This window comes from Mustela lutreola, chromosome 6, assembly GCF_030435805.1.
Source record: "Mustela lutreola isolate mMusLut2 chromosome 6, mMusLut2.pri, whole genome shotgun sequence".
Taxonomy (NCBI): domain Eukaryota; kingdom Metazoa; phylum Chordata; class Mammalia; order Carnivora; family Mustelidae; genus Mustela; species Mustela lutreola.
This window is the reverse complement of record NC_081295.1, coordinates 112,416,406-112,439,220: the sequence shown is the minus strand read 5'-3', so window position 1 is coordinate 112,439,220 and position 22,815 is coordinate 112,416,406. Positions and strand designations below refer to the sequence as shown.

The following is a 22,815-nucleotide window of genomic DNA, read 5'->3' as shown; positions in this document are numbered from 1 at the left end:
TGGATGACTCAGTCAGTTAAGCGTCTGCCTTTGGCTCAGGCTGTGATCTTAGGGTCCTGGGATCCAGCCCCGCATCTGGTTCCCTGCTCAGCGGGGAGCCTGCTTCTCTCTTTCTCTCTCTCTCCGTCTGTCCCCCGCCCTTTGCTCTCTTACTCACTATGTCTCTGAAATAAATAAAATCTTTAAAAAAATGTGTAAGTGAAGGGATGTCATTTTTTTCATCAACTAATCAAGATGTTGAATAAGATTTTAGTAGGACACTAAATTGGAAACTGAAAAATACCAGCTTATAGAAGCTTCTTTTGATGGGATAATTTTTTCAAGGGTTTCTTTGAATTTTATTTATTTATTTATTTATTTATTTTTGGGTTTCTTTGAATTTTAATTTAGCTGCTTTGGCTCTACCTTTGCCTTTTCTCCTAATCTGAAATCTAAAGACCCATGAAATTCTATCCCTTTGATGTGTACTTTAGAAATATTTTGTGGTATTTTAATGTAGAATTCATTATTTCTGATGAAGACATTAAATTTATATTTAAAAATATTTATATATAAATATAAATTATTTAAATATAAATTTGACCTCTTGTGTTAAAACCTTTGAAATGGTGCTATATTAAGCAAAATGTTGCCTTTCAATATAAATTTTGGGAGGATATAAAACACTTCAAAAACAATTGTGGGGGAATAGAGCCTCTCTCCTTTGTGACAGTAAAGTGTATTTACAAGATAAAGCAGCTTTTATCTTGGTGCAGTACAGGTCTCTGAGCCATATCTTATCACTGAACCTAGAGGCTACTGGATTAATCCATTGTAACCAAGGTTACAAAGACTTATAAATAAGAATGTTAATTCATGCAGCCCTTCCATTTATTTTATGGAGAGAATTAGGTCTACCAAAATGATTTTAGTGAGTGTTTTGCTCAATTCTCCTAAGGGTAGTATGTCCCAGGTATTTTAAATGCATGGGAAATAAGTTAATCATTACCAACAATAGCTGGCTAAGGAATTAGGGTTTTATTTTCTGCAGAACTTGAGTCGTAGTTAGAAATGTAACTACCTTGGGATAGGATAGTTGAGATACTGATCTAGGGAAGGAACTTGTATGAAAAGCCAAATAATGATAGAAGATTTCTTGATGACTAGATCCAAAGCAGGGTTTATTCAATAGTATTAATGGTTGTTGTCATAAAGTAGTTATGTCCACTTTGACTTAGATGGTGACCTACAGTGAGGAGTCTAAAAGAATTGTATAGCTTCTGAAATAGTTCCTATCCTCAAGCCCAGCTGTTTCTCCAAAAATGCTAGATATTATCTAACTGCCTGTTAGCTGTCTCCTCCTGGATCCTGAGGACAGCATGGATTCCAAATAATTCAAAGCACTATTTTTATACATCCCCTCTTTGAGATTCCATAGTTCATCTAATCTCTCCTAACATACCAACACATTTCATTGTCTAACCTTGCCAAGAACTGTACGAGACTTTCACATTCAACATTTTACCTAATTTTCATGAATGTCATCTTTTGGGAAGTGTTTTCTACATTTTACAGATGGAGAAAATTGATATTTAGAGATATTAATGATCCCCTTGTTAGTGAGTGGCATAACCTAAAGTGGATTTTATTTCCTAAACTGGAGCTTTGTGACATTAAGTAAGCTGCCTTTTAATAAATGGTTCTGGGGATGTTTCCTGTGCGAATGCTTAGCAACACTGAACACCTAAGGCAGCTTCAAAAATCACCTGGGACCTTTTAAATAATAAGGAATGCTAGGTTATATCCAGAGAGATTCTAATTTCTGTTAATGAATTCCCTATTCCATTAGTGTCACCACTGCTGTATCAAATGTGTTCAAGTATTGGAAAGACATAAGGCTTAGGGTGGTGGATTCAAGTTTTCCAAAAATCCTAATTTTCTTTTGAAAGCTTGGGTTTTATCATTGGCAGCAATTACTGTCACTTTTTTTCTTTGAAGTGACAGGGTCACTTTATTCATTTTTTGAAAAAGTCCATCTAATACTCAAGTCTAGATAATTATGGTTTGTCTGTCAGTTGTTCTTTCAAGTAAAAAAATGGTTTTCTTTGAAAGAAAGTGACTAGTGTAGCTAATAAGTAAAATAGCACAGTGCTTCTCACAAGTACAATTTATGTGTGCTTCCCTTCTTGCAGAATATTAAAAAGATGTGTACTCTGAGGTAGACATCTAATGGAATTATTACTGCTTCAAAAGGGACTTTTCTGAATGAAAGTGCTCCTCACTGGTGAGTGCTTGGTGGTGGAAAATTTAGTAACTGCTAGTGGAAAGGCTAACAACATTTTGGTATTAATGTGAAAATAATTTTCACGTTTTGGGTACTTTGGGTGTTTTTTTTTTTTTTTCCTGAACAGCTTGTAAAAGTCCGGTGAATTACTGCTTCTACCTACTGGTTCTCCTCTAGCTCTTCATTTGTTACGAACAGTCCAGTTATCTGAAACTGACTGCTAGGAAATACAGGTTCCTGGAGCTTGTTGAAGGGTGGGAGAGTAAAGTTACTCAATTCTGCCCTTTTGTCCTATATTTGTTTTCTTAGAAGGAGACCCCCTCATCTGAGGATGTTGTATGCATCCCAGAAACATTTCAGTCCTTTTTTCCTTTTTGAATGTTTTGTTTCTTCATTTATGTCTTTAAACTTCTTTGATATTTTCCTTTAAAAGCCTGCTCTTGTCTTACTTTTTTGTTCTCAGTTCTGTTAATCCGATGTTTGAACCTATTGAAGATTTTATTTCTTACATATTGTGTTTAGCCTTTTATCTGAGTCCTATTTTTATGTTTCAATTTATTTTTACCTTCAAATTTTTACTTTCTATGGTACTTTATTATAAGTGTTTATCCAGTATTTTCTCTAACCATTCTTGAAATTTTAGTTTTAACTCTTTCTCTGAATACTTTAAGTGAATTTTCATTTTAATAGTTTTTCTAACTTTTATGTTGATTTTGCATGTATACAGAAGTTGTAGAAACAGAGAGAACTGAAACCATAAGACTTACGCAAGACTGTTGTGTTCAGGCTTTTGTAGTTGTCCTATGACTTTATCCTACAGGCACTTTTTTCAATTGACACTGATTCTTGGGCTGTCATTTTTTGTCTAGATATCAGTTGAATTCATATGTATTGTTTTCTGTTTGGCTGCAGTGCTCAGCATTATATTTGAGGCTGATCTGTATTGTTGCAGGTAACAGTACTTTATTGATTGTCATTGCTGTAAATATTCCACTGTTTATCTGTTCTAAAATTGATGATTAGTTAGGTTCAGTTTTTGGTTCTTTAAAATACTGCTGCTTTGGGGATCTAGTATATGTATATATTTAAAAAAAATATTGTTTTCCATTGTGTGGGTGCTCTTATTCAAATAATACCAGATTATTAGGTGTTTCATAAGTTCTTACTTTTTGCTTCAGTATTTCTGTAGTGAAAATAGGTTTATATATATTTGGGTGAAGTAAGTTATGGAACTAAGGAAGAAGAAGATGGACCAAGAAACTTTCAGATTCCTATTTCTATGCTATGCCTTTTAGAGCACCTAAGAGAATTTTTAAGGAGTTTTTCCTTACTCCTTATTGGTTAATTGCTGAAAAATTGTACCTGAGGTCTTTACTTTGCATTTTGAACTTAGGGTTTACAACCTTCTGGTGTCTAATTTGAGAAGAGAACTGTGAGACCTTGAAGTCATTTTACTTCTCTATGTCTTCTCCACTTATGAAATAGTGATAAGTAATATCTGCTTCATGGTATTAGGAGTGTGAGACATGTGATTAGTGCTGAACAGCTGATATCTGCTGCTGTTTTATTTTTTTAAAGATTTTATTTATTTATTTGTCAGAGAGAGTGGGAGAGAGAGCGAGCACAGGCGGACAGAATGGCAGGCAGAGGCAGAGGGAGAAGCAGGCTCCCTGCCGAGCAAGGAGCCCGATGCGGGACTCCATCCCAGGACGCTGGGACCATGACCTGAGCCGAAGGCAGCTGCTTAACCAACTGAGCCACCTAGGCGTCCCTCTGCTGCTGTTTTAATTCAAATTAGCTAAAAGAGCAAGAAAAGTAAACCTCAGTGCAATGATATGAAAAATTAATGTGAAAAAATTTGACCTAGCATCTTTTTGATTCTTTATTGTTTTAGAAGCATCTCTAATATATTTAATTGCTTTTCTAAATAAGATAGACTGGGACTAATTTGGGGGACTTTTTCAGTTCTGTAAAGTTCTTTTCGATGAGATGTGGTTGTATTTCTTGTTTTCCCTCACCCTTTTTAAAAAACTATTCTTAATTGCTGGGGGAGTTTTCTAAATGGTTTCCGATTATATTTGCTCAAGAAGTTCACTAGATAATGATGCCATGAGACTCAGTGGCCTAGTTAGAGGAAACAAACAGCCAAAAAAATCCTTCAGGGAAATGACTGTTTTTCAGAGTCCGTAATCTAAGTTAAAGCCTGTAAACAATTTTGTTCTCCAAGTTGTATCTTGTCAGATCATGCCCCTTAATGTTTCAGTCAGTGAAGTACTATCAGCAGCGGTAGTAGTTACCTCTTGTGGTGTACCAAATTACCCCCAAATTTAGCAGCTTAAAACAAACATTATCTCACAGTTTCTCTGAGTCAAGAATCCAGATGTAGCTGATCTGGGTTCTCAGCTTGGGTTTTCTCCTCATAAGTCTGTAGTTGTGTATGTTGGGACTACAGTCATCTTAAGGCTGCACTTGGGGAGAGTTGGCTCCCAAGTCCCTCATGTGGGTGTGGACTGGCTTCATGTCTTAGCTGCCTGTTGTCAGCAACATCGGTTCCTTGCCAGAAGGACCTTTTCATAGGGCAGTTCACAACATGGCAGTTGAGGTCTCTCAGAGTAAGCAAGATGGAAGTCAGAGTCTTTTAGTAATTAATTTTAGGAGTCACATTTTTTTCATCAGCAAGTCAGTGATCTAGCCCACACTCAAGGAAAGGGGCTTGCATAAACGTTTGGGGATCATCAGGAGCCATTTTATAGGCTAACTATATAGCAGTCTTTCAAGTATTGACAGTTTTGATGTGTATTCAACATATAATGATTTTATATTTGTAATATATCTATTAAGTGTGTCTCTTGTGTGCCTTTCCCTGATGCCATCTCTTCTCCAGCGCCCTTAGAAGTAACCACTATTTTAATTTAGTCTCCGTTAATCCCTTGCTTTGCCTTAGTTCTACCAGGCTGTATCTTTAGTTTTACATTTTTTTGAACTTTATATGAATCTACTTGCTTGTTTTCATTCAGCCATGTTTCTGAGATTCTTACATGTTCTTGCATAAAGTGTAGCTTATTTTTATTGTCTATGAATATAACACATTAATCAGTCTGGACGTTTGGATTTTTTGCTGTTAAAAATTGCATTGAACATGTTTGTACACGTTTCCTGTTGCATATATGCAAAATATGTACATAGAGTTGATGGACAGAGTTATGTGCATCTTCAATATTCTAAGTAATGAGAAATTATTTGTCTAAGTGGTTATACCACTTTAACTCCCATTGAAAGGATATAAACCTTCCATTTGCTCTGTATCCTAAACTTAGTGTTTTTGTTTTTGTTTTTATTCTTGTTTCTGCTGTTGTGTTCTGGTAGACCTTTATTTATAAGAGCAAGTGGTGGGCCAGATTTGGCCTACGGGTTGTAGTTTTCTGGCACTTGGACCAATCTATCATAGTTACATAGCAAATAAAAATAAACACACTGTGTATACAATCAGTGACTATAAGAAAATGTCCCAAAGATTAAATTGGGTGGCATTTAGGGAGTTGTATTATGTGTAGTTTTTATTTTGTGTATATTTTTGTATTTTACAAAATTTCCCAAATGTGTATATACTACCTCCAAATTGAAGGGGAGAAAAAGAACATTTGAAGGTGTTCATATAGTATCTGAGCCCTTGGAATAGCAAGGAAATGCTAACGTAATAAAATACTGGTGACAAGACTAATATTATTTGGATAACATGGGACATCAACACTGTAGTTGTAATTTTAGAAACATAGTGTACTTTTTTTTTGAGTATGGCTGACATACAATGTTCCATTAATTTCAGGTGTTCTATATATATGCCAAATTTTGATATTGCTATGTATTTTTAGTTTTTGCCAGTCTGGCAAGTATGAAATGATAGTTCATTAATCTGCATTTCTCTTATTTGAAAATAAAATTGCATGTTTTTAAAAAATGTACTGACTTTTTTAACTTTCTCTTTGAATTACCTTTTTTAGCTGGGTTGTTTGTGTTTTTCTTATTTAAGAGGTGTTTGTTTGTTTGTTTGTTTTTAATGTACTTTGTGTAGTTCACACAATGATTCTAAATATTTTATTTTTTCCTCCACTGAACTCTTAAGAGAGTAGGGACTTTTGAGCTTTGATTTAGACATATTCATGAACCCTAGGGTGGTGCCTGGAATATACTAATTAGATATTTGTTGAATATACTTTATCAGGGGAGATAATCATGTGAATTTTTAATTTTTCAAGTAATATATAGACAGATTATTCTTCAGTCAGCTTTGCATTCCTAGGATAAACCTTTGTTGGTCATGATGATGGCTTTTTTGGTTTTTAAATCTCTTGCTGGATTTGATTTGCTGTTATATTATTTGGGATTCTTTTTAAAAATCGACTCAGAGGTGAGACTGGTATGTAATTTTCCTTTATCTTACTATTTTTGTCAGGTTTGTTTATGAGGACCCTGCTAGTTTCATAAAATGAACTGAGCAGTATTTTTTTTAATATTATTTTATTATTTTAGAGAATGCTGTGGACAAGTGAGCATTACATGCGTCTCTTTGTCCCATCTTGTACCCATGTCTGATAACTGAGGGATAGAACTGAGTATGCAGTTTATACAGTCTGTGCTAATGAACTAGCCACAGAACTTGTTTCTTGTAGCTGAGTTCTGCTGATTAGAATTTTCAATAGCCATATGAGAGTACTTCCAACAAAGACGAAACAATAGTTTTGTTGAATTAGAGGTATTATTTCCATCTGACCATTTGGTTGCCTTATTCTATTGAATGAATAGGCAATAATAGTTAACCATGTGGGCTGGAGTGATTGATGCTGGTTATTAAGGGAGATAGAGTTGCTACTACACTGTGAAGGCAAGAACTGTATCTTGAACCCGGGAGATTCTGGGGCACCTCATGAGTCTATCATGTTCAATGTTAATTGAACAAGTTTATTGAGATCTGTTACACTCATGGCTCACAAGCAGGACCACAAAGGGCTCAGGATGGTTCAGGAATGAAATGTTCGAGTTTCCCCATTTCGCATATCAGATTCTGTTTCAGGAATTACACCTGGCAGCTAACATTAACAGACCAGAAATACATGGCTTAAACAGTATAGTGGTTTTTAAATCTCACTTAAAATAAGTCTAGAATTGGGCTATCCAGGGCTCGGATGACAGCATTATGGCATCATGAGGATCTTAAACTTCTGTTTTGTTTTCCTCTGTGCTCCATCCTTAGTACCTGATTTCCATCTTAAGGTCACCAGAGTCCAAATGGTGGCTAGAGTTTAAGCTATAATATATCCATTTCAGACAGGAAGCAGGAGAAAAGGGGAAGGACAAAAGGGGAATGCCAGCTGAAGTGAAAATGGGTATTTGGATATACAGCTAGCAGTCTTGACCCCAAATATCTTCAGCTGGGTAAATGGTATAATTTTAGAAGGCTTTTAGAATTCCCAGAATATCTTTATACTTTGACCCTCTTTAAAAAAAAAAAGCTTTGTTATGATTAATTTTACTATCATAGTATTGACTAAGTTATTCTTTGTCTTGGTATTTTCATCAATAGTTGGGAGGAATAAAGAATGTCTGAAAATCCCAAAGCCTAATTTATCAAAGTTAATTTTCATGTGTGTTATAATTTAATGATATGAAGTTTATAAAAAGTAGATTGTTTTGTGTATATGAAAAGATCATAACCGTTATTATATATTCTTTGCCACTGTTTTTGTCTATTTCCTTTTAAGAGTTGATGACTGTTCACTTGTTTTAGCTAGTTCTTGCTAAGTTGTTTTTTAAAAAAAATATTTGATGAGTTTAATTTTTGCCAATTTTTGTGGACATGAGGTTTTAAAACTTGTTCTTAATATGTTTTCTTTGATGTTAGTGGGACTATTAAACTAAATAGTCTGTTTATCTTTCACTTGCTAGTAGCAGTCTTTTAACAAAAACATTTACAAGGAAAAGCGTACTTTATAAAGATGGCAGGATATGAAGAATGTTGTCACTGTTGGAGTTAAGAATAATTTTCCTTTGAAAATAGTCATCAGTTTGAAGTAGAGCTGTAAAAGAAGCAATTTCTCGGTTTCATGATAGTGGCAGCAGCACCTTTTTTTTTATTTACAGGTATATAAACCCAACTGGACATTAGAACTGATCCAAAGCCAACAAAAATGTTACTTAATTTAGGTTTCTTATAGATTAATATTTATGGGCTAAAGGAAGAAATCTTTATTCTTTTTTTATTTTTTTAAGATTTTATCTATTTATTTGAAAGAGAAAGAGAGCACAAGCAGGGGGAGCATTAGGCTAACAGAGAGAGGCAGAAGCAGATTCCCTGATGAGCCAGGAGCCTGATGCAGGACAAAGAAGAGATCTTTATGAAAAAAGAACGGTCAGATTACCAGAAGATAGTTTATTTAGAGTATGGTGTTAGCAAAACAAAGATTTTGAGCAGTTGTTCTACACCTATTTTGAGTCACAGACTGCTGGGGGCGGATATTATAGAGACTTTTCAGAATTGTGTTTCTCCCCATCTCCTTCCTCCAGGTGTTGATTGCTAGCAACTGCCTTTTTCTGGTTATTCCTACCAGCAACATAATGAGAGTTTTCGTTGCCATACATCTTCATGCCTTTTTACAGTTAGTAGCTGCCCCACCACTTTTTGACTTGTGTTGTAACAAATTAGTTTTGCCAGATCTAGAACTTCCTTAAATTCAGTCATAGGAAATGTATTCCTTTGAGTGAGCATATTTTATTTAGTATAGGGTCTGTGCAGTTCATCCTCTTCTCATGTATCCATAGTCTGTTATTTTTTGTTGCTGTATACTAGTCATTTGTATAAATATAATACCATTTAGTTTGCTTATCTTTTCACCTGTTGATGGATGTTTGAATCATTTTCAGTTTCTGACTATTGTGAATAATGTTGCTAAGAACATTTTTTTTTTAAGATTTTACTTATTTATTTGATAGGTAGAGATCACAAGTAGGCTGAAAGGCAGGAAGAGAGAGAGGAGGAAGCAGGCTCCTCGCTGAGCAGAGAGCCTGATGTGGGGCTCGGGCCCAGAACCCTGGGATCATGACGTGAGCTGAAGGCAGAGGCTTTAACCCACTGAGCCACCCAGGCGCCCCAAGAACATTTTTTTCATGAAAGAGTTAATGCAGGGGAGTGCCTGCATGGTTTACTCGGTTAAGCATCCCACTCCTTTTTTAAAAGATTTTATTTACTTATTTGAGAGAAGAGAGAGAAAGAGAGCACAAGTGGGGGACTAGCAGAGGTAAAGGGAGAAGCAGACTCGCTGCTAAACAGCAAGCCTGATGCTCACGGCTAGGACCCTGAGATCATGACTTAAGCTGAGGCAGATGCTTAATGGACTGAGCCACCCACGTGCCACATGCATCCGACTCTTGATCTCAGCTCAGGTCTTGATCTCAGGATGGTTGTGAGTTCAAGTCCTGTGTTGGGCTTCACACTGGTCGTGGAGCCTACTTTAAAACAAACAAACAAACGAAAGGGTTAATGCGGGACACCTAAGCATGTTCACTTACCACATACTTTCAGGTTGTGTGGTTGACCCTTGACTAACTTCTGTGAACCTAGCCCTGGGATGTGCCCTGTATTATAATTGATAAGGTGGTTTTGTATAGCTGAGTATGGAACTGTGTATTATCAGCTTGTTTGATTGTTTGTGCAAAACATGATTTTTGGCTTTCCTACTTTGGGCCTGTAGTTCTGGTATCATAAATGGCTGGTCACTCAGGCAAACGTGCATATTTTATAAGTCCCTAATAAAAGCCCTGGGCTCTGTAACTCAGGCAGGCTTCTCTGGCAGATACCCTTTGCATATGTTGTGGCTCTTCATGGTCAGAGGAGTAGAATTGTTGGATCATGTGGTAGTTTTATGTTTAACTTGGTAAGAAACTACTAAACAGTTTTCTATAGTGGTGTGCCACTTTACACTGCCTCTAGCAAAGTATGCAAAAACAGTTGTTCTGCATTCTTGGCCACACTTGGTATTGCCAGTTTAATTTTAGCCATTCTTTGGGGTATGTGTATCTCATTGTGGGCTTAGTTTACATCTTCATGGCTAATGATAATGAGCACCTTTTAAAATGTGGTTTTTAGCCCTTTTGTATCTTTGACCAATATCTTCTATGGTGAAGTATCTGCCTTTGTTCACTTTAAAAATGGATTATTTGTATTTTTTGAGTTATAGGAATTAATTTTACACTTTGTTTTTCTAATTGACTGTGATAACTTTGATCATACAAGTTACCGAATACCAGGAATGTTAATAGCCATTGGCTCTCTGGCCTGCTGAAGGCTTAGGCCATCAAGTGGTAGACATAAACAACATGCTGAGAGTGAAGCCAAACATTATTGTATCAAAATTTCTGGGATATGGTGATCAGCTCATTAAACTCTGTTCTGCTAATTTAGGATTTCTCCTATTGTATACAAATTATTTGATCTTTTTAATCATAGTATTAGTATGGTAATTAGAGTGGTTTATAGTCCTAACCCTTTTAATTTTAATTTTTTAAAACTTTTAGAATATTTATTTTGGTTAAATTATTTTTTTTTAAAGATTTCATTAATTTATTTGACAGGGAGGTAGAGAGCACAAGTAGGCAGAGTGGCAGGCAGAGACAGAGGGAAAAACAGGCTCTCCGCTGGGCAGGGAGCCCAATGCTGGGCTTGATCCTGGACCCTAGGATCATGAACTGAAGGCAGAGGCTTAATGACTGAGTCACCTAGGTACCCTGGTTACATTTTTGCATATATGTTTATTTCCATGATGGAAATTGTTTTTTTTAAAGATTTTATTTATTTATTTGACAGACAGAGATCACAAGTAGGCAGAGAGGCAGGCAGAGAGAGAGGAGGAAGCAGGCTCCCTGCTGAGCAGAGAGCCCGATGCGGGGCTCCATCCCAGGACCCTGGGATCATGACCCAAGCTGAAGGCAGAGGCCTCAACCCACTGAGCCACCCAGGCGCCCTCCATGATAGAAATATTAATACTAACTATTGCTGGTCCTTGAACAACATAAATTTGAACTGTGTTGGGCCCATTTAATGTGGATTTTTTCTAATAAATTCAGTATAATACTGTAAATGTATTTTCTCTTCTTGATGATTTTCTTAATAACATTTTCTTTTCTAATAGTGACTTTATCGTAAGAATATGGTATATGATACATGTAACCTACATTGACTTTTTTTATGTTATCAGTAAGGCTTCCAGTCAACAGTAGGCTATTGGTTAAGGTTTAGGGGAATCAAAAGTTGTATGTAGATTATTATCTGCAGGGACTTGGTGCCTCAGCCACCTTAAGCGGTTAACTGTGTTTTGTAGTAGAAACACCGGTATTCATTACCTTTAAAGATTTACTGTCATTATTAGTTTCTTATGATATTAAAAGACTGCATACATTTCACTAAATATGTGAAGTGCCAGAATTCAATTTGCTGACAGTTATTTTATGATTGGTCAATAAAACTTAACCTTTTACCTTTCTGTTGGTTATTTAGGACTTTGCTGAGTTGTAGTAGCTATGCTGAATTTAATGGAGTCTATTTCATAAGTGGCCTCCAGATAAATGAGATAGTACTATCAAGTATTAAGATCGTGTTTAAAAATTCTATAAATTATATAGTCATTCCTTCCAAGAGAATAATTTGTGCAAAACATGATTTTAAAAAAAAAAATTTAATTTATTTTTTTTTCGGTGATCCAAAATTTTTTTCGGTGATCCAATTTTATGCAGCATATAAACCACATGCAATATGTGCCCTACTTAATACCCACCACCGGGCTTACCCAACCCCCAACCCCACTCCCCTCCAAAACCCTCAGTTTGTTTCTCAGAATCCACAGTCTCTCATGGTTTGTATCCCCTTCTAATTTCCCCCAACTCACTTCTCTTCTCCATATCCCAGTGTCCTTCGTGTTATTACTTATGCTCCACAAGTAAGTGAAACCATATGATAATTGGCTCTTTCTGCTTGACTTATTTCACTCAGCAAAACACGAATTTTGGTCAACACTTGCTTCCTGCTTTGGGCCTATAGTTCTGGTATCTTTATATTTAGATATATAAATACATATTTATATTTAGTTATATATATATAAATATCTTTATATATGTTATATATTTACATATCTTATATATAGTTGTAGATTACTAACATATTTTTTACAAAGGAGTGTAATAACTATTATCCTGTGATTTTTAAAATATAATTATATTGTCACTCTTTCCATGAACTTATGCGCATGCAAATAAATGTAAATTCACAGATTTTATTTTATTATTATTATTAATTTATTTTAAGATTTTATTTACTTATAGAGAGCACAAGCACGGGCAGTAGCAGACAGAGAGGGGAAGCTGACTCCACACTAAGCAGGGAGCCCCATGTGGGGCTTGATTCCAAGACCTTGAGGTAATGACCTGAGCTGAAGTCAGACACTTAGCTGACTGAGCCACCTAGGTCCTCCCTTATTTTTTCATTATTTAAAAAAAAATTTTATTAATTTTTCTTTTGAGAGAGAGGGAGAGAGCATGTGCATTGGTTAGAGGATGAGAGGGGCAGAGAGAGAGGAAGAGAGAGAATCTGAACCTGAGGTTACGACCTGAGTGGAAATCAAGAGTTGGTCGCTTAACTGACTGAGCCATCTAGGCACTCCTTCACAGAAGATTTTAAAAGCACTTTTTTTAAAGTTGTGAAGCCTTAAAAAGTTGTTTATGCTGTTCTTTTTTTAATTGTTAAATATACTTTCATTGTTCAAATTTTAAATAGTACATTGAATTAAAAAATATTTTGGCTGTTGGGTCAAAGTATCTAATATTATTTTAAAGCATGTAAATAATAATTCGTATCAATTAACTTTGAATCTGATTTTGCTGTTTTACCATTCTTACCTTTTCTTTTTTTTAAAGATTTTTTTTTATTTATTTGAGAGAGAGAGAGCGAGCATGAAAGGGGTGAGGGGCAGAGGGAGAAGCCAGCTCACTGATGAGCGGAGAGCCTGGTGTGGGACTTGATCCTGGGACTCTAGGATCATGACCTGAGCTGAAGGCAGTTGCTTAACCGACTGAGCCACCAGGTGCCCCATTCTTACCTTTTCTTTGTCTTGACTTGTATACAGTCAGTTTTATAACACTACATATTTTAAACTTAGATAGGGAAAATTATTTGTACCGAAAGGATAGTATTGATTGTAGCTGTTTCTTTAATTTGAGTGACTGGAAAATGTTGTGTCTACTTTATTTGATTTTAAGTTGGAAGGAATATAAAAGTTAATGCTCATTTATTATGTTTTTTAAAGGTTTTATTTATTTGTTTATTTTAGAGTGAGAGTCATAGTGAGTGAGATACCAGGAATTAAGAGTAGGGGGAGGAGCAGAAGAAGAGGGGGGACAAGCAGACTCCATACTGGGTGTGGAGTCCCTTGTGGGACTCAACCCCACAACCCCAAGATCATGACCTGAGCTGAAAGAAGTCCAGTCGGTCACTTAACTAACTGAGCCAGCCAGTTGCCCCAAAAGTTAATGTTCATTTAAAGAGTTAGTTACGGGAAGTTCTTGCGCTTTGGTGCGTACCTAGTAAGAGCTTAGGCATTAGCTGCTACACCTGTTATAGGCGTAAGTATTATCATTGTTGTTGAAAATTGTCTCATGGTTAACTTGAATTATGATCTACCTAATAGTGCTATTGATTTCTTGGGATTGAGATCAGAAAGGCTGATTGGGATATTACATATAAACATAGAGATATGTGGGGTGCTGGGTGGCTCGGTCAGTTAAGCGGCTGACTTTGGCTTAGGTCATGATCCCAGGGTCCTGGGATCAAGTCCTGCATCAGGCTCCCCACTCAGTGGGGAGTCTGATTTTCCTTCTCCCTCTGCCTGCTACTCTGCCTACTTGTGCTCTCTATCTCTCTGTTAAATAAATAAATAAAATCTTTTAAAAAAAGACACAAAAGTTATGTATATAGGGATCAGATGGGGGAGTGAATTTGGTATGTAAATGTGAATTTGGTAAGTTAATTTGTATGTTAATATGCACAATGTAAGTATATATAATAATTACTAAGTTTTTATGTATTCAGTAGAACTCAGCTTATTATTTCTTTCCACAGCCTTATATTCTGTTATATTATTCTGTGTGTTTTTCTGGATCCCCTTTGTCTACTTCTACTATGAAGAAAAGGATGATGATGATACTAGTAAATGTACTGTAAGTATGTTTATTTTAGGGGGAGGAGGAAAGATGATTTCCTTTCTCCAGGAATGACATGACTGAATTTTTTCTAAAGCAGCATTGTCTAATAGAAATACAATGTGAGCCAGATATGAAATTTTAAATTTTCTAGTAGTAACATTAAAATAAGTAAAAAGGAGCAGTTGAAATTATTTTTAGCCATACATTGTATTTAATGTTATAGGTTCCAAGTAGTGTCAGTTCAAATACAGTCAAAACACATTATTAATGAGATATTAAATTTCTTTTTTCACACTAAGCCTTTGAAATTTAAAATGTATTTTACACTGCAGCACATCTCTGTTTGAACTAGCGATATTTCAAGAGCTAAGTAGCCACATGTGACTTGTGACTGTTAAGGCAGCAGTTCTAGAGCAGGGATTGGCAGACATTGTCTCTAAAAGTCCAGGTAGTAAACATTTTAGGCTTTGTGGGTATATAGTTTCTGTCTCAGCTACTCACCTCTGCTATTGTACTGTGAAAGTAGCCAGAGCTAATACTTGATGAGCTTGATGTGGTCCAGTAAAATAGGAGGTGAGCTACCTGTGGCCCATAGGACAGTCCGCTGACCCCTGTTCTAGGGCATAAAGGAGGAATATTTGGAGACTATTTTTACTAATTCAGGATAACACTGATATAAGAATCTCATAAATATAACATATGTACATGTCCAAAATTTCAGACCAACATCACTTAAGTATTGGTATACAAATTTTAACTGAAATAGTAGCAAATTGAATTCAGAGATACCTTAAATATATATGACTATAGTATAACTGAGTTGGGCCTGTCTCTAGACTGCATGGGTAGTTTAGAATCAGCACATCTGTTAATATATAGTCATTTAATAGGTCAAAAAGAAATTGTATGTTGAAAGGTATTTGCAATTTTTTCTGATTTAAGGGGGAAAACACAGCATAAAATGAATGTTTTTATTGAGTTACAGGAATTTGCTTTATACTTTTTTATGTTTTGTATTTAAGTACAAAAAAATTATGTTTAGCTTTCACTTAAAAGCCAGCATTATTCTTAATCATGTTTATTAAACCCTAAAGTATTTGCATTAGATCAGGAGCAAGTACATAACATTATTTTAAGTGATTCCAAGTGGTAATCAGTACAGTTGTTAGAGAAAAAAATACAGTGTTTAAGTATTTATAAAGAAAGTCAAAATTAATTATTTGCAGATACTTATGTAACTCTGGATTTGTAAACCCAGCATATGTAAGGTAAAGTGGGTGGTTAGGCATTTCATGTTAAAAATGGAATGAGATACGTGTTTTCTCTTTTTACCTTTCCTAAAGTTAATCCTGCCCAACCCTTTTATTTGATCTTAAGAGCCTCCTCAACCTTTATTTTAGGTTTTTTTCCCTAAAAATTGTCTTAACTACTTTGTGAAGAATTTGTCATATGAAGCTTGAATTTAAATTTTAAACGGTGACTTTTAGAGACTTCATTAATCTGAGAGACCGTGTATTTTTTTGTTTTTGTTTTTTACTGATTTAACATTTTTTCTTGAGGTTAACTTTTCTTTTCGTATTTAAAATATCCAGCTTTGTGTTTTTCTTTGTCTTTGGACAAAGATAATGATAAATGTTTTATATTTTTATATATATGTTCTTTATATATTTTTATTTTATATAAATATATATTATATAAAAATAAGTACATATATATTCAAGAACATATATATATCCATACATATATATGTTCACATGTATGCATTTTGAATATTGTAATTATTATAACCAATTTAAATGAGTTGGGGTAGGGGTATTACAGATTCTGATTGTATACTGTTTGGGGGATTATATTAGTAAATATTCTGGTAATTTTACTAATGATTATGCCCACTGAAGAATTGATTATGCTTTTGAGTACTGATTTCCACAAGGTCTAATCATTGAAAAGACTTTAATCATTGAAAAGACTTTAAGGTCTAGTGGTTTGCAAACATAACTTATGATGTGGCATTACATTGTTTTTTCCTAAATTTTATGATTATTTTTCAACAGGGAAATTTTACAGTTGACTGACTATAAATGTACATTTGGTGTGAAAGTACTTTTACGCCATAGTAAAATAGTTTATATTTTATTTTTTTAAGAATATTTTATATATTTTAAAGGTCTTAGTAAATGGTATACTTTTTTCCCTTGACTTCTAGCAAATTAAAACTGCATTCAAGTATACTTTGGGATTTGCTGTAATTTGTGCACTTCTTCTTTTAGTTGGGTAAGTCTTGATTTTTTTCCCCCTGACAATGGAAATAAAATAATTATAATAAGGCTCATTTAGAAAAATCTAGAAAAAAAAAGTAAGAAAAAGAATAAACCACCTTTTTTTTTTTTTTTTTAAAGATTTTATTTATTTATCAGAGAGAGAAAGGGGGAGAGAGCGAGCACAGGCAGACAGAATGGCAGGCAGAGGCAGAGGGAGAAGCAGGCTCCCTGCTGAGCAAGGAGCCCGATGTGGGACTCGATCCCAGGACGCTGGGATCATGACCTGAGCCGAAGGCAGATGCTTAACCAACTGAGCCACCCAGGCGTCCCTAAACCACCTTTTATATTGCTACCAAGCAATAACCACAGTTAACCTTTTTTATATACGTTTTTCTACCTGGACATTTTTTATGTGCTCAGATACATGCAGAGTGCCCTTCTCTCCCATACACATACCCTTCATGATATAATTTTACAGAAATGTGGATTTTATTTTATGAATTCTTGATAATCTACTTGTTGACATACTATATGAATTTCTTTAGAATAGTAAATGTAGATTCATCAATTTTGACTATACTGCATTTTCCTTTTAGGATACAACAATTTATTTAATCTAATGATTACTTGGGCATTTATGATGTTGGAAATTTTTCTGTTTTTATAAATAGCTCTTTGATTAAACATTTCTGTGCATCTTTTCAGATTTGATACATCAGTCTTTAAATTTTTGAATTAATCTTTGTCAGTGAGTTCCTTTCTTAAATCTTTTCCCTTAAGGTTTTCTACTAATATCAATAACGTTTTGCATGTTTTACTTATACATTTAAAATTTTCTCTTTGGAAAACATTTGTCCTTGCTAATGGAATACATTTATGCTTGTTAAAATAGGTTTCAATTATTTTGTTTTTTTATGTTAGGAAATATGTGTGGTGCTAATAAGCTTTTAGAAGGTCGTTTTTATAATTTGGTTTCAGAAATTTTAGTAAATAAAAAAAATGTCATTTTTGAATACAATTTGTGGTGGAATAAAATTGGTCAGTAACCTTTTGTAGTTCTAGGAGTTTTAGAATACCAGTGCTTTATAATCAAGGTATATTTCCAGTACCCTTTGTTTGCCTTGATGTGTCATGAGAAAGAGTACTTACTGAAAGGACAGTTTTTTTTTATCTTCAGCTGTTGAATATATTTTTAAATTCTCTTTTGGCCTTTTAAGAAAGATAGGTGAATTTGCTTTTGTTAATTTGAAGGTCTCACATTTAGAACCCTAAATTTTCTAGAATAGAGATCAGCAAACTTTTCTTGAAGGGTGGTTAGTATTTTAAGTTCGAGGTCCATATAGTCTTTGTGGCAACTACTCAACTCTCTTGTACCTTTATAGTAGTCATAGACAAGATGCAAACAGAAGGACATGGCTGAGTTCTAATAAAACTTTATTTACAAACAGAGGCAGTCAGTATTTTGCCATCTCCTGATTTAGAATGTGACTGAGAACCATCAGTAAAACCATAAATCTTTATAACAACCAGAGTATCTGTCCCAGACAAAAGGTATCTGGGGTTAAATTTGCATATTTGTAAATTTACTTGTAAAATAACTTGTTCTTTGCATGGCATATTATCTTCAGTCCTCATTTAGAGTTACATTTTTCAATTCTGATAAAGCTTTAACAGATTCTGTAGATGACATTTGTTTATTTAGAAGTGATCTACTAAAAATTAAGCAAATGTTTCCTTGCAAATATGCTAGTAACAAGAAGCAACAGTTTGATCAGCCATTTTGAACAATATAACATTCACTTATTTTCCAAATAGTATTATGTACTAGTTATGTTCCAGATACTGTACTAGGTACTGGTGAAACAGCAGTTAACAGAAAAGACAACTTCTTTTCATGGAACATACATTCAAGAGGTTTAGAGGGGCAGAGAAAGAAAAACAAAAAATGGGTTGTTTTGAGGTTATGAAATGGTAGGGAAGACACTGATGAGAAGGTAGTATTTGAGAAGATATTTGAAGGAAGTGAGGGAGCCATGAATATATGTGGGGGGAAGAACATTCCAGTCCGTGGAAACAGCAGGTGAAAAGCCCTGTGGCAAGAAAGTATCTGGCGTATTTAAGACAAAGTGAAAAAACTAGTATAGCTGGAGTAGAGTGAATGAAGGCAGGAGTAGCTGAAAATAAGGCTGGAGGTAGCTAAAGCTGCCAGATTTAGTAGGATATCAGAGGCCATTGTTATGACTTTGGTATTTATTGTGAGAGAGATGGGAAGCTATCAGAGGGATTTTTGTCATTGAGGGACATAATCTGACATTTTAACAGGATTCCTGGATGGTGTTTCAAGACTTGACTTTGGCTGTAAGGGAAAAAGTAAGGGAACTGTGAGGAAGCTGTTGTAACCGAGGCAAGGCATGATGATAGCAGTAGTGATTTGATTCTGCCTATCTTTTGGAGAAGGAGCCAGCAGAATATTCTGATAGAATACATAGGTTGGGTGTGAGAGAAAGAGGAATTGAAAATATACCTGCAGTTGGTCAAACCGTATAGTTTGGAACACTTCTATCACTTTTGACACCAAATGCAACTTCGGGTTGCATTTGGTATCAAAGTGGTTGCAAACCACTCTCAGGTTTGATTATTCTCTAGAAGGATTCATAGAAGTCACTGAAAGCAATTATATTCATTGTTACTAGTTATTATAATTGAATACAGGTTAAAACCATCCAAAAGAAGAGATGTGTAAGATAGAGTCTGTGAGGATTCCAAATATAAATCTTCCATCGTCAAGATATGTTACTCTTCTGTCATTGATGTATGACTGTATGCATGGAATATTGCCAACCGGGGAAACTCACATGAGCTTTAACACAGTTTTTATTGAAACTTGGTTATTTAGGCAAGTCGGATTGATTGATTGATTGCCCACAATTATTTCAGCTTCCAAGACAGTGGACTCCATGTGACTCAGAGTTCTCATCCAAAATCACATGGTTGGTCTTTTTGGCCCTCCACTTAAGATCTTGCCAGCTTCTGCCCTAAACAAAGACATTGAGTACGGAATGCCTGGGTGGCTCAGTGGGTTAAAGCCTCTGCCTTCGGCTTGGGTCATGATGCCAGGGTCCTGGGATTGAGCCCCGCATCGGGCTCTCTGCTCAGCAGGGAGCCTGCTTCCTCCTCTCTCTCTGCCTGCCTCTCTGCCTCCTTGTGATTTCTGTCTGTCAAATAAATAAATAAATCTTTAGGGGGGGAAAAAAAAAGACATTGAGTACCTGCCAGAACCATGAGCAAAATTTGCACCTCTTTTGGGCAAAGCCAAATTCTTTGCTACACAGAAAGGGTGAAGTTGTCATCAACTTAGATAGGCAAATCTGAAGGAGGAGCAGATCTGCTGGGGAGTATCTGAGTCTCAGTTTATTTCATGTTAAGTTTTCTAGGCAGTCAGGAAGAGATGGTGAGTAAGCCGCCAAATCAGGCTTTGGGGAAGTCAAAGTATAGTTTCTGTTCTTCAGAAGCAATATCTCGCTCCAATGAGAAAATGAGTTTTTTCTTTTGTGAAATGTAAAAGATAAGCTAGAGGATTGCTAAATATTATTCCCTGTGCAACCTCCCACCTTTCTCAGTACTGCAGTCCTTTTGTAATTGTATTGATAATGTTGGCACTCAAGTGGGTAATAGGTTAGAAGGAAGGGCATAGAAAGCAACCATACAGGTAGATGGTTTTGATTCAAGTTGAAAGAGATTTCCTCTGTTGTTGTAAGAGTGATAAAAATGAAAAGAGGTACAAGTAGGTTCTTAGGGTTTGTATGCAGATGAAAGAATTCCTCTCCAATTGGCCTCTGTTTTCTCATTGGTATTTGAGGTCTTAGCTGAGGGCACTGATGGTGGGGAGAGTATATGAACTCCTGTATTTCACAAGCCTGAAATTTGTGAATAAAAGACTAAGAATGTTTTGATTACCCAAGGTAGTGTTCTTCTTGTTACCATATTTAAATGAGGTATACTTTTAGGTTCAGTGATTGACTAAATTTCCTGAAGGTAACCTGTCCTAGTTTTTGTTAAGTGATGTATTTTTTTCTTTTAAAACAGTAGATAATTTTATGGTGAAAGTGTGGTTGAGGTTTAATTCATGTAGCTAGCATTTTTGGAGCACTTTGTTGTGTAGTGTGTAGTTATGTAGTGTATGTAGTGTGCAAGGTCTTAGGGATAAAGATGGAGGGTCATTTTCTCTTTCTTCAAGGTTCACAGTAGGGAGAGACAAATAACAGAGCTTGAGCTATAGTATTTAAGTGTTCTAATAAGAGATAAGTACTAGGTTTTGATGATGGAATGGCAGGTTCCTAGTCTTGCCTTGAAGACATCAGGGAAAACCTACTAGGGAATAATATTTGAATTGAAATTTGAGGAGTGGAAATTGATCACCGGCCTAAGTAAAGAAAAAACATAAATAGCATGTATAGTATATTAATCTTTTCAGAGTGCTATATATAACAGACATTTATTTTCTCACAGTTCTAGAGGTTAGATAGAAGTCCATGTTCAGAATGTTGGCAAGTTTAGTTTCTGGTGAGAATTCTTGTCCTGGCTGCTGCTTTCTTACTGTGTCCTACATGATCTTTCCTGTGTGCTCTCACTTGGAGAAAGAGTGCTCTCTGGTGTCTCTTCCTCTTCCTAAAGGGACTCGATCCCCTCAGACTAGGGTATCACCATTATGACCTCATTTGACTTATTACCTTCCTGAAGGCCCCCTATCCAGATGCCATTACACTGGGGGTTAGACCTTCAACAAAGAAATTTTGTAGGGACAAATTCAGTCCATAGTATTCTGTTCTCTGGGCCCCCAAAATTCATGTCCTTACTATGTGCAAATGCATTCATCCCATCCAGCAGCCCCCAAAGTCTTAATTGAGCATTAGTTCCGAGTTCAAAGTCTAATCAAAATATCACCTAACTCAGTTATGGGTGAGACCTGAGGTAGGATTCATTCTTTAACAGTGAACCCGTGAAACCAGACAAGTTATGTGCCTCAAAGATAGAATACTAGGGCAGGCATAGGATAGACATTTCTGTTCTAAAAGGGAGAAATTGGAAAGGAAAAAAGGGGTTATGGGTCTAAGCAAGTCCAAAACCTAACAAGGCAAATTATATTAGATCTTAAGACTCAAGAATAATCATCTCTGGTTAGATGCTCTGCGCTCCAGGCCCATTGAGGGGTAGGTGGACCATGACACTAGGTAGTGACCCTGCCCTCTTGGTTCTGGGCATAGGTCCTGCTCTCTTGGCTTTTTTTAGCAGTTGCCTGGTGGCCATAACTGAGGAAACTGAGGAGCAGGCAGCTTTACCCTCGGGGCCTGTGGTGGGAGTGGCAGCCCTGATGATAACTGAATTGCATTGGATAATTTTTCTTGAAGGATGAAGCACGTTCTTAGCTGATTAATTCTGTTATCCTGTCTTGCAGAATCCCCAAAATCTTGTAAGCTACCTTATTATGTCCCATCTCTCTTCCTTTATTTGAAATTGTCAGTGTCCTTTCTAGTATTATCCTACCTGGTTCCTGGTTTCTGCCAAGATGGTTGATCAAACCCATGGATTCCACCTGTACTCCTCTCCTTATTGGATGATTGTTCAGCCACACTCTTAGCACAGGCTTCATCGTCCTTTTATGATACGGATGGATTAGTTCCTTCACCTCATTTCTCTCCTTTCACATATTACTGTAAATAGTAAGGAGAAACCAACCTACTCCTTCAACACTTTGCTTGGAATCCTCCTCAGCTAAATGCCCAATTTCATCTCTTAAAAGTTCCGCCTTCCATCGAACCACAAAAATAGTTCATCCAGAGTCCCTACCACTATATTACAAATTATCTTCTTTCTTTTAGTGTCCAATAACATGTTCTTCATTTCTAGCTGAGATTTCACCAGAATGACCTTTAGCATCCATATTTCTACCAACATTCTGTTCATGATGATATATGTGTTCTCTGAGACAACAGAGGCTTTCTCTATAACTCTTCTTTTTGAGTCCTCCCCCTTGCCTTTAACCTCCTT

General features: G+C 35.7%; 1 protein-coding gene across 2 annotated transcripts in view; it reads left to right on the top strand.

The window, feature by feature from the left end:
• Positions 1-22,815, top strand: part of LMBRD1 (LMBR1 domain containing 1) — a 134,084-nt gene that overhangs the window by 18,490 nt on the left and 92,779 nt on the right. For both annotated transcript variants that reach the window (XM_059178367.1, XM_059178369.1), the window contains 2 exons: positions 14,424-14,521; positions 16,713-16,780. In XM_059178367.1, the coding sequence (XP_059034350.1) occupies positions 14,424-14,521; positions 16,713-16,780 (166 nt within the window). The remainder of the gene's footprint in view (positions 1-14,423; positions 14,522-16,712; positions 16,781-22,815) is intronic.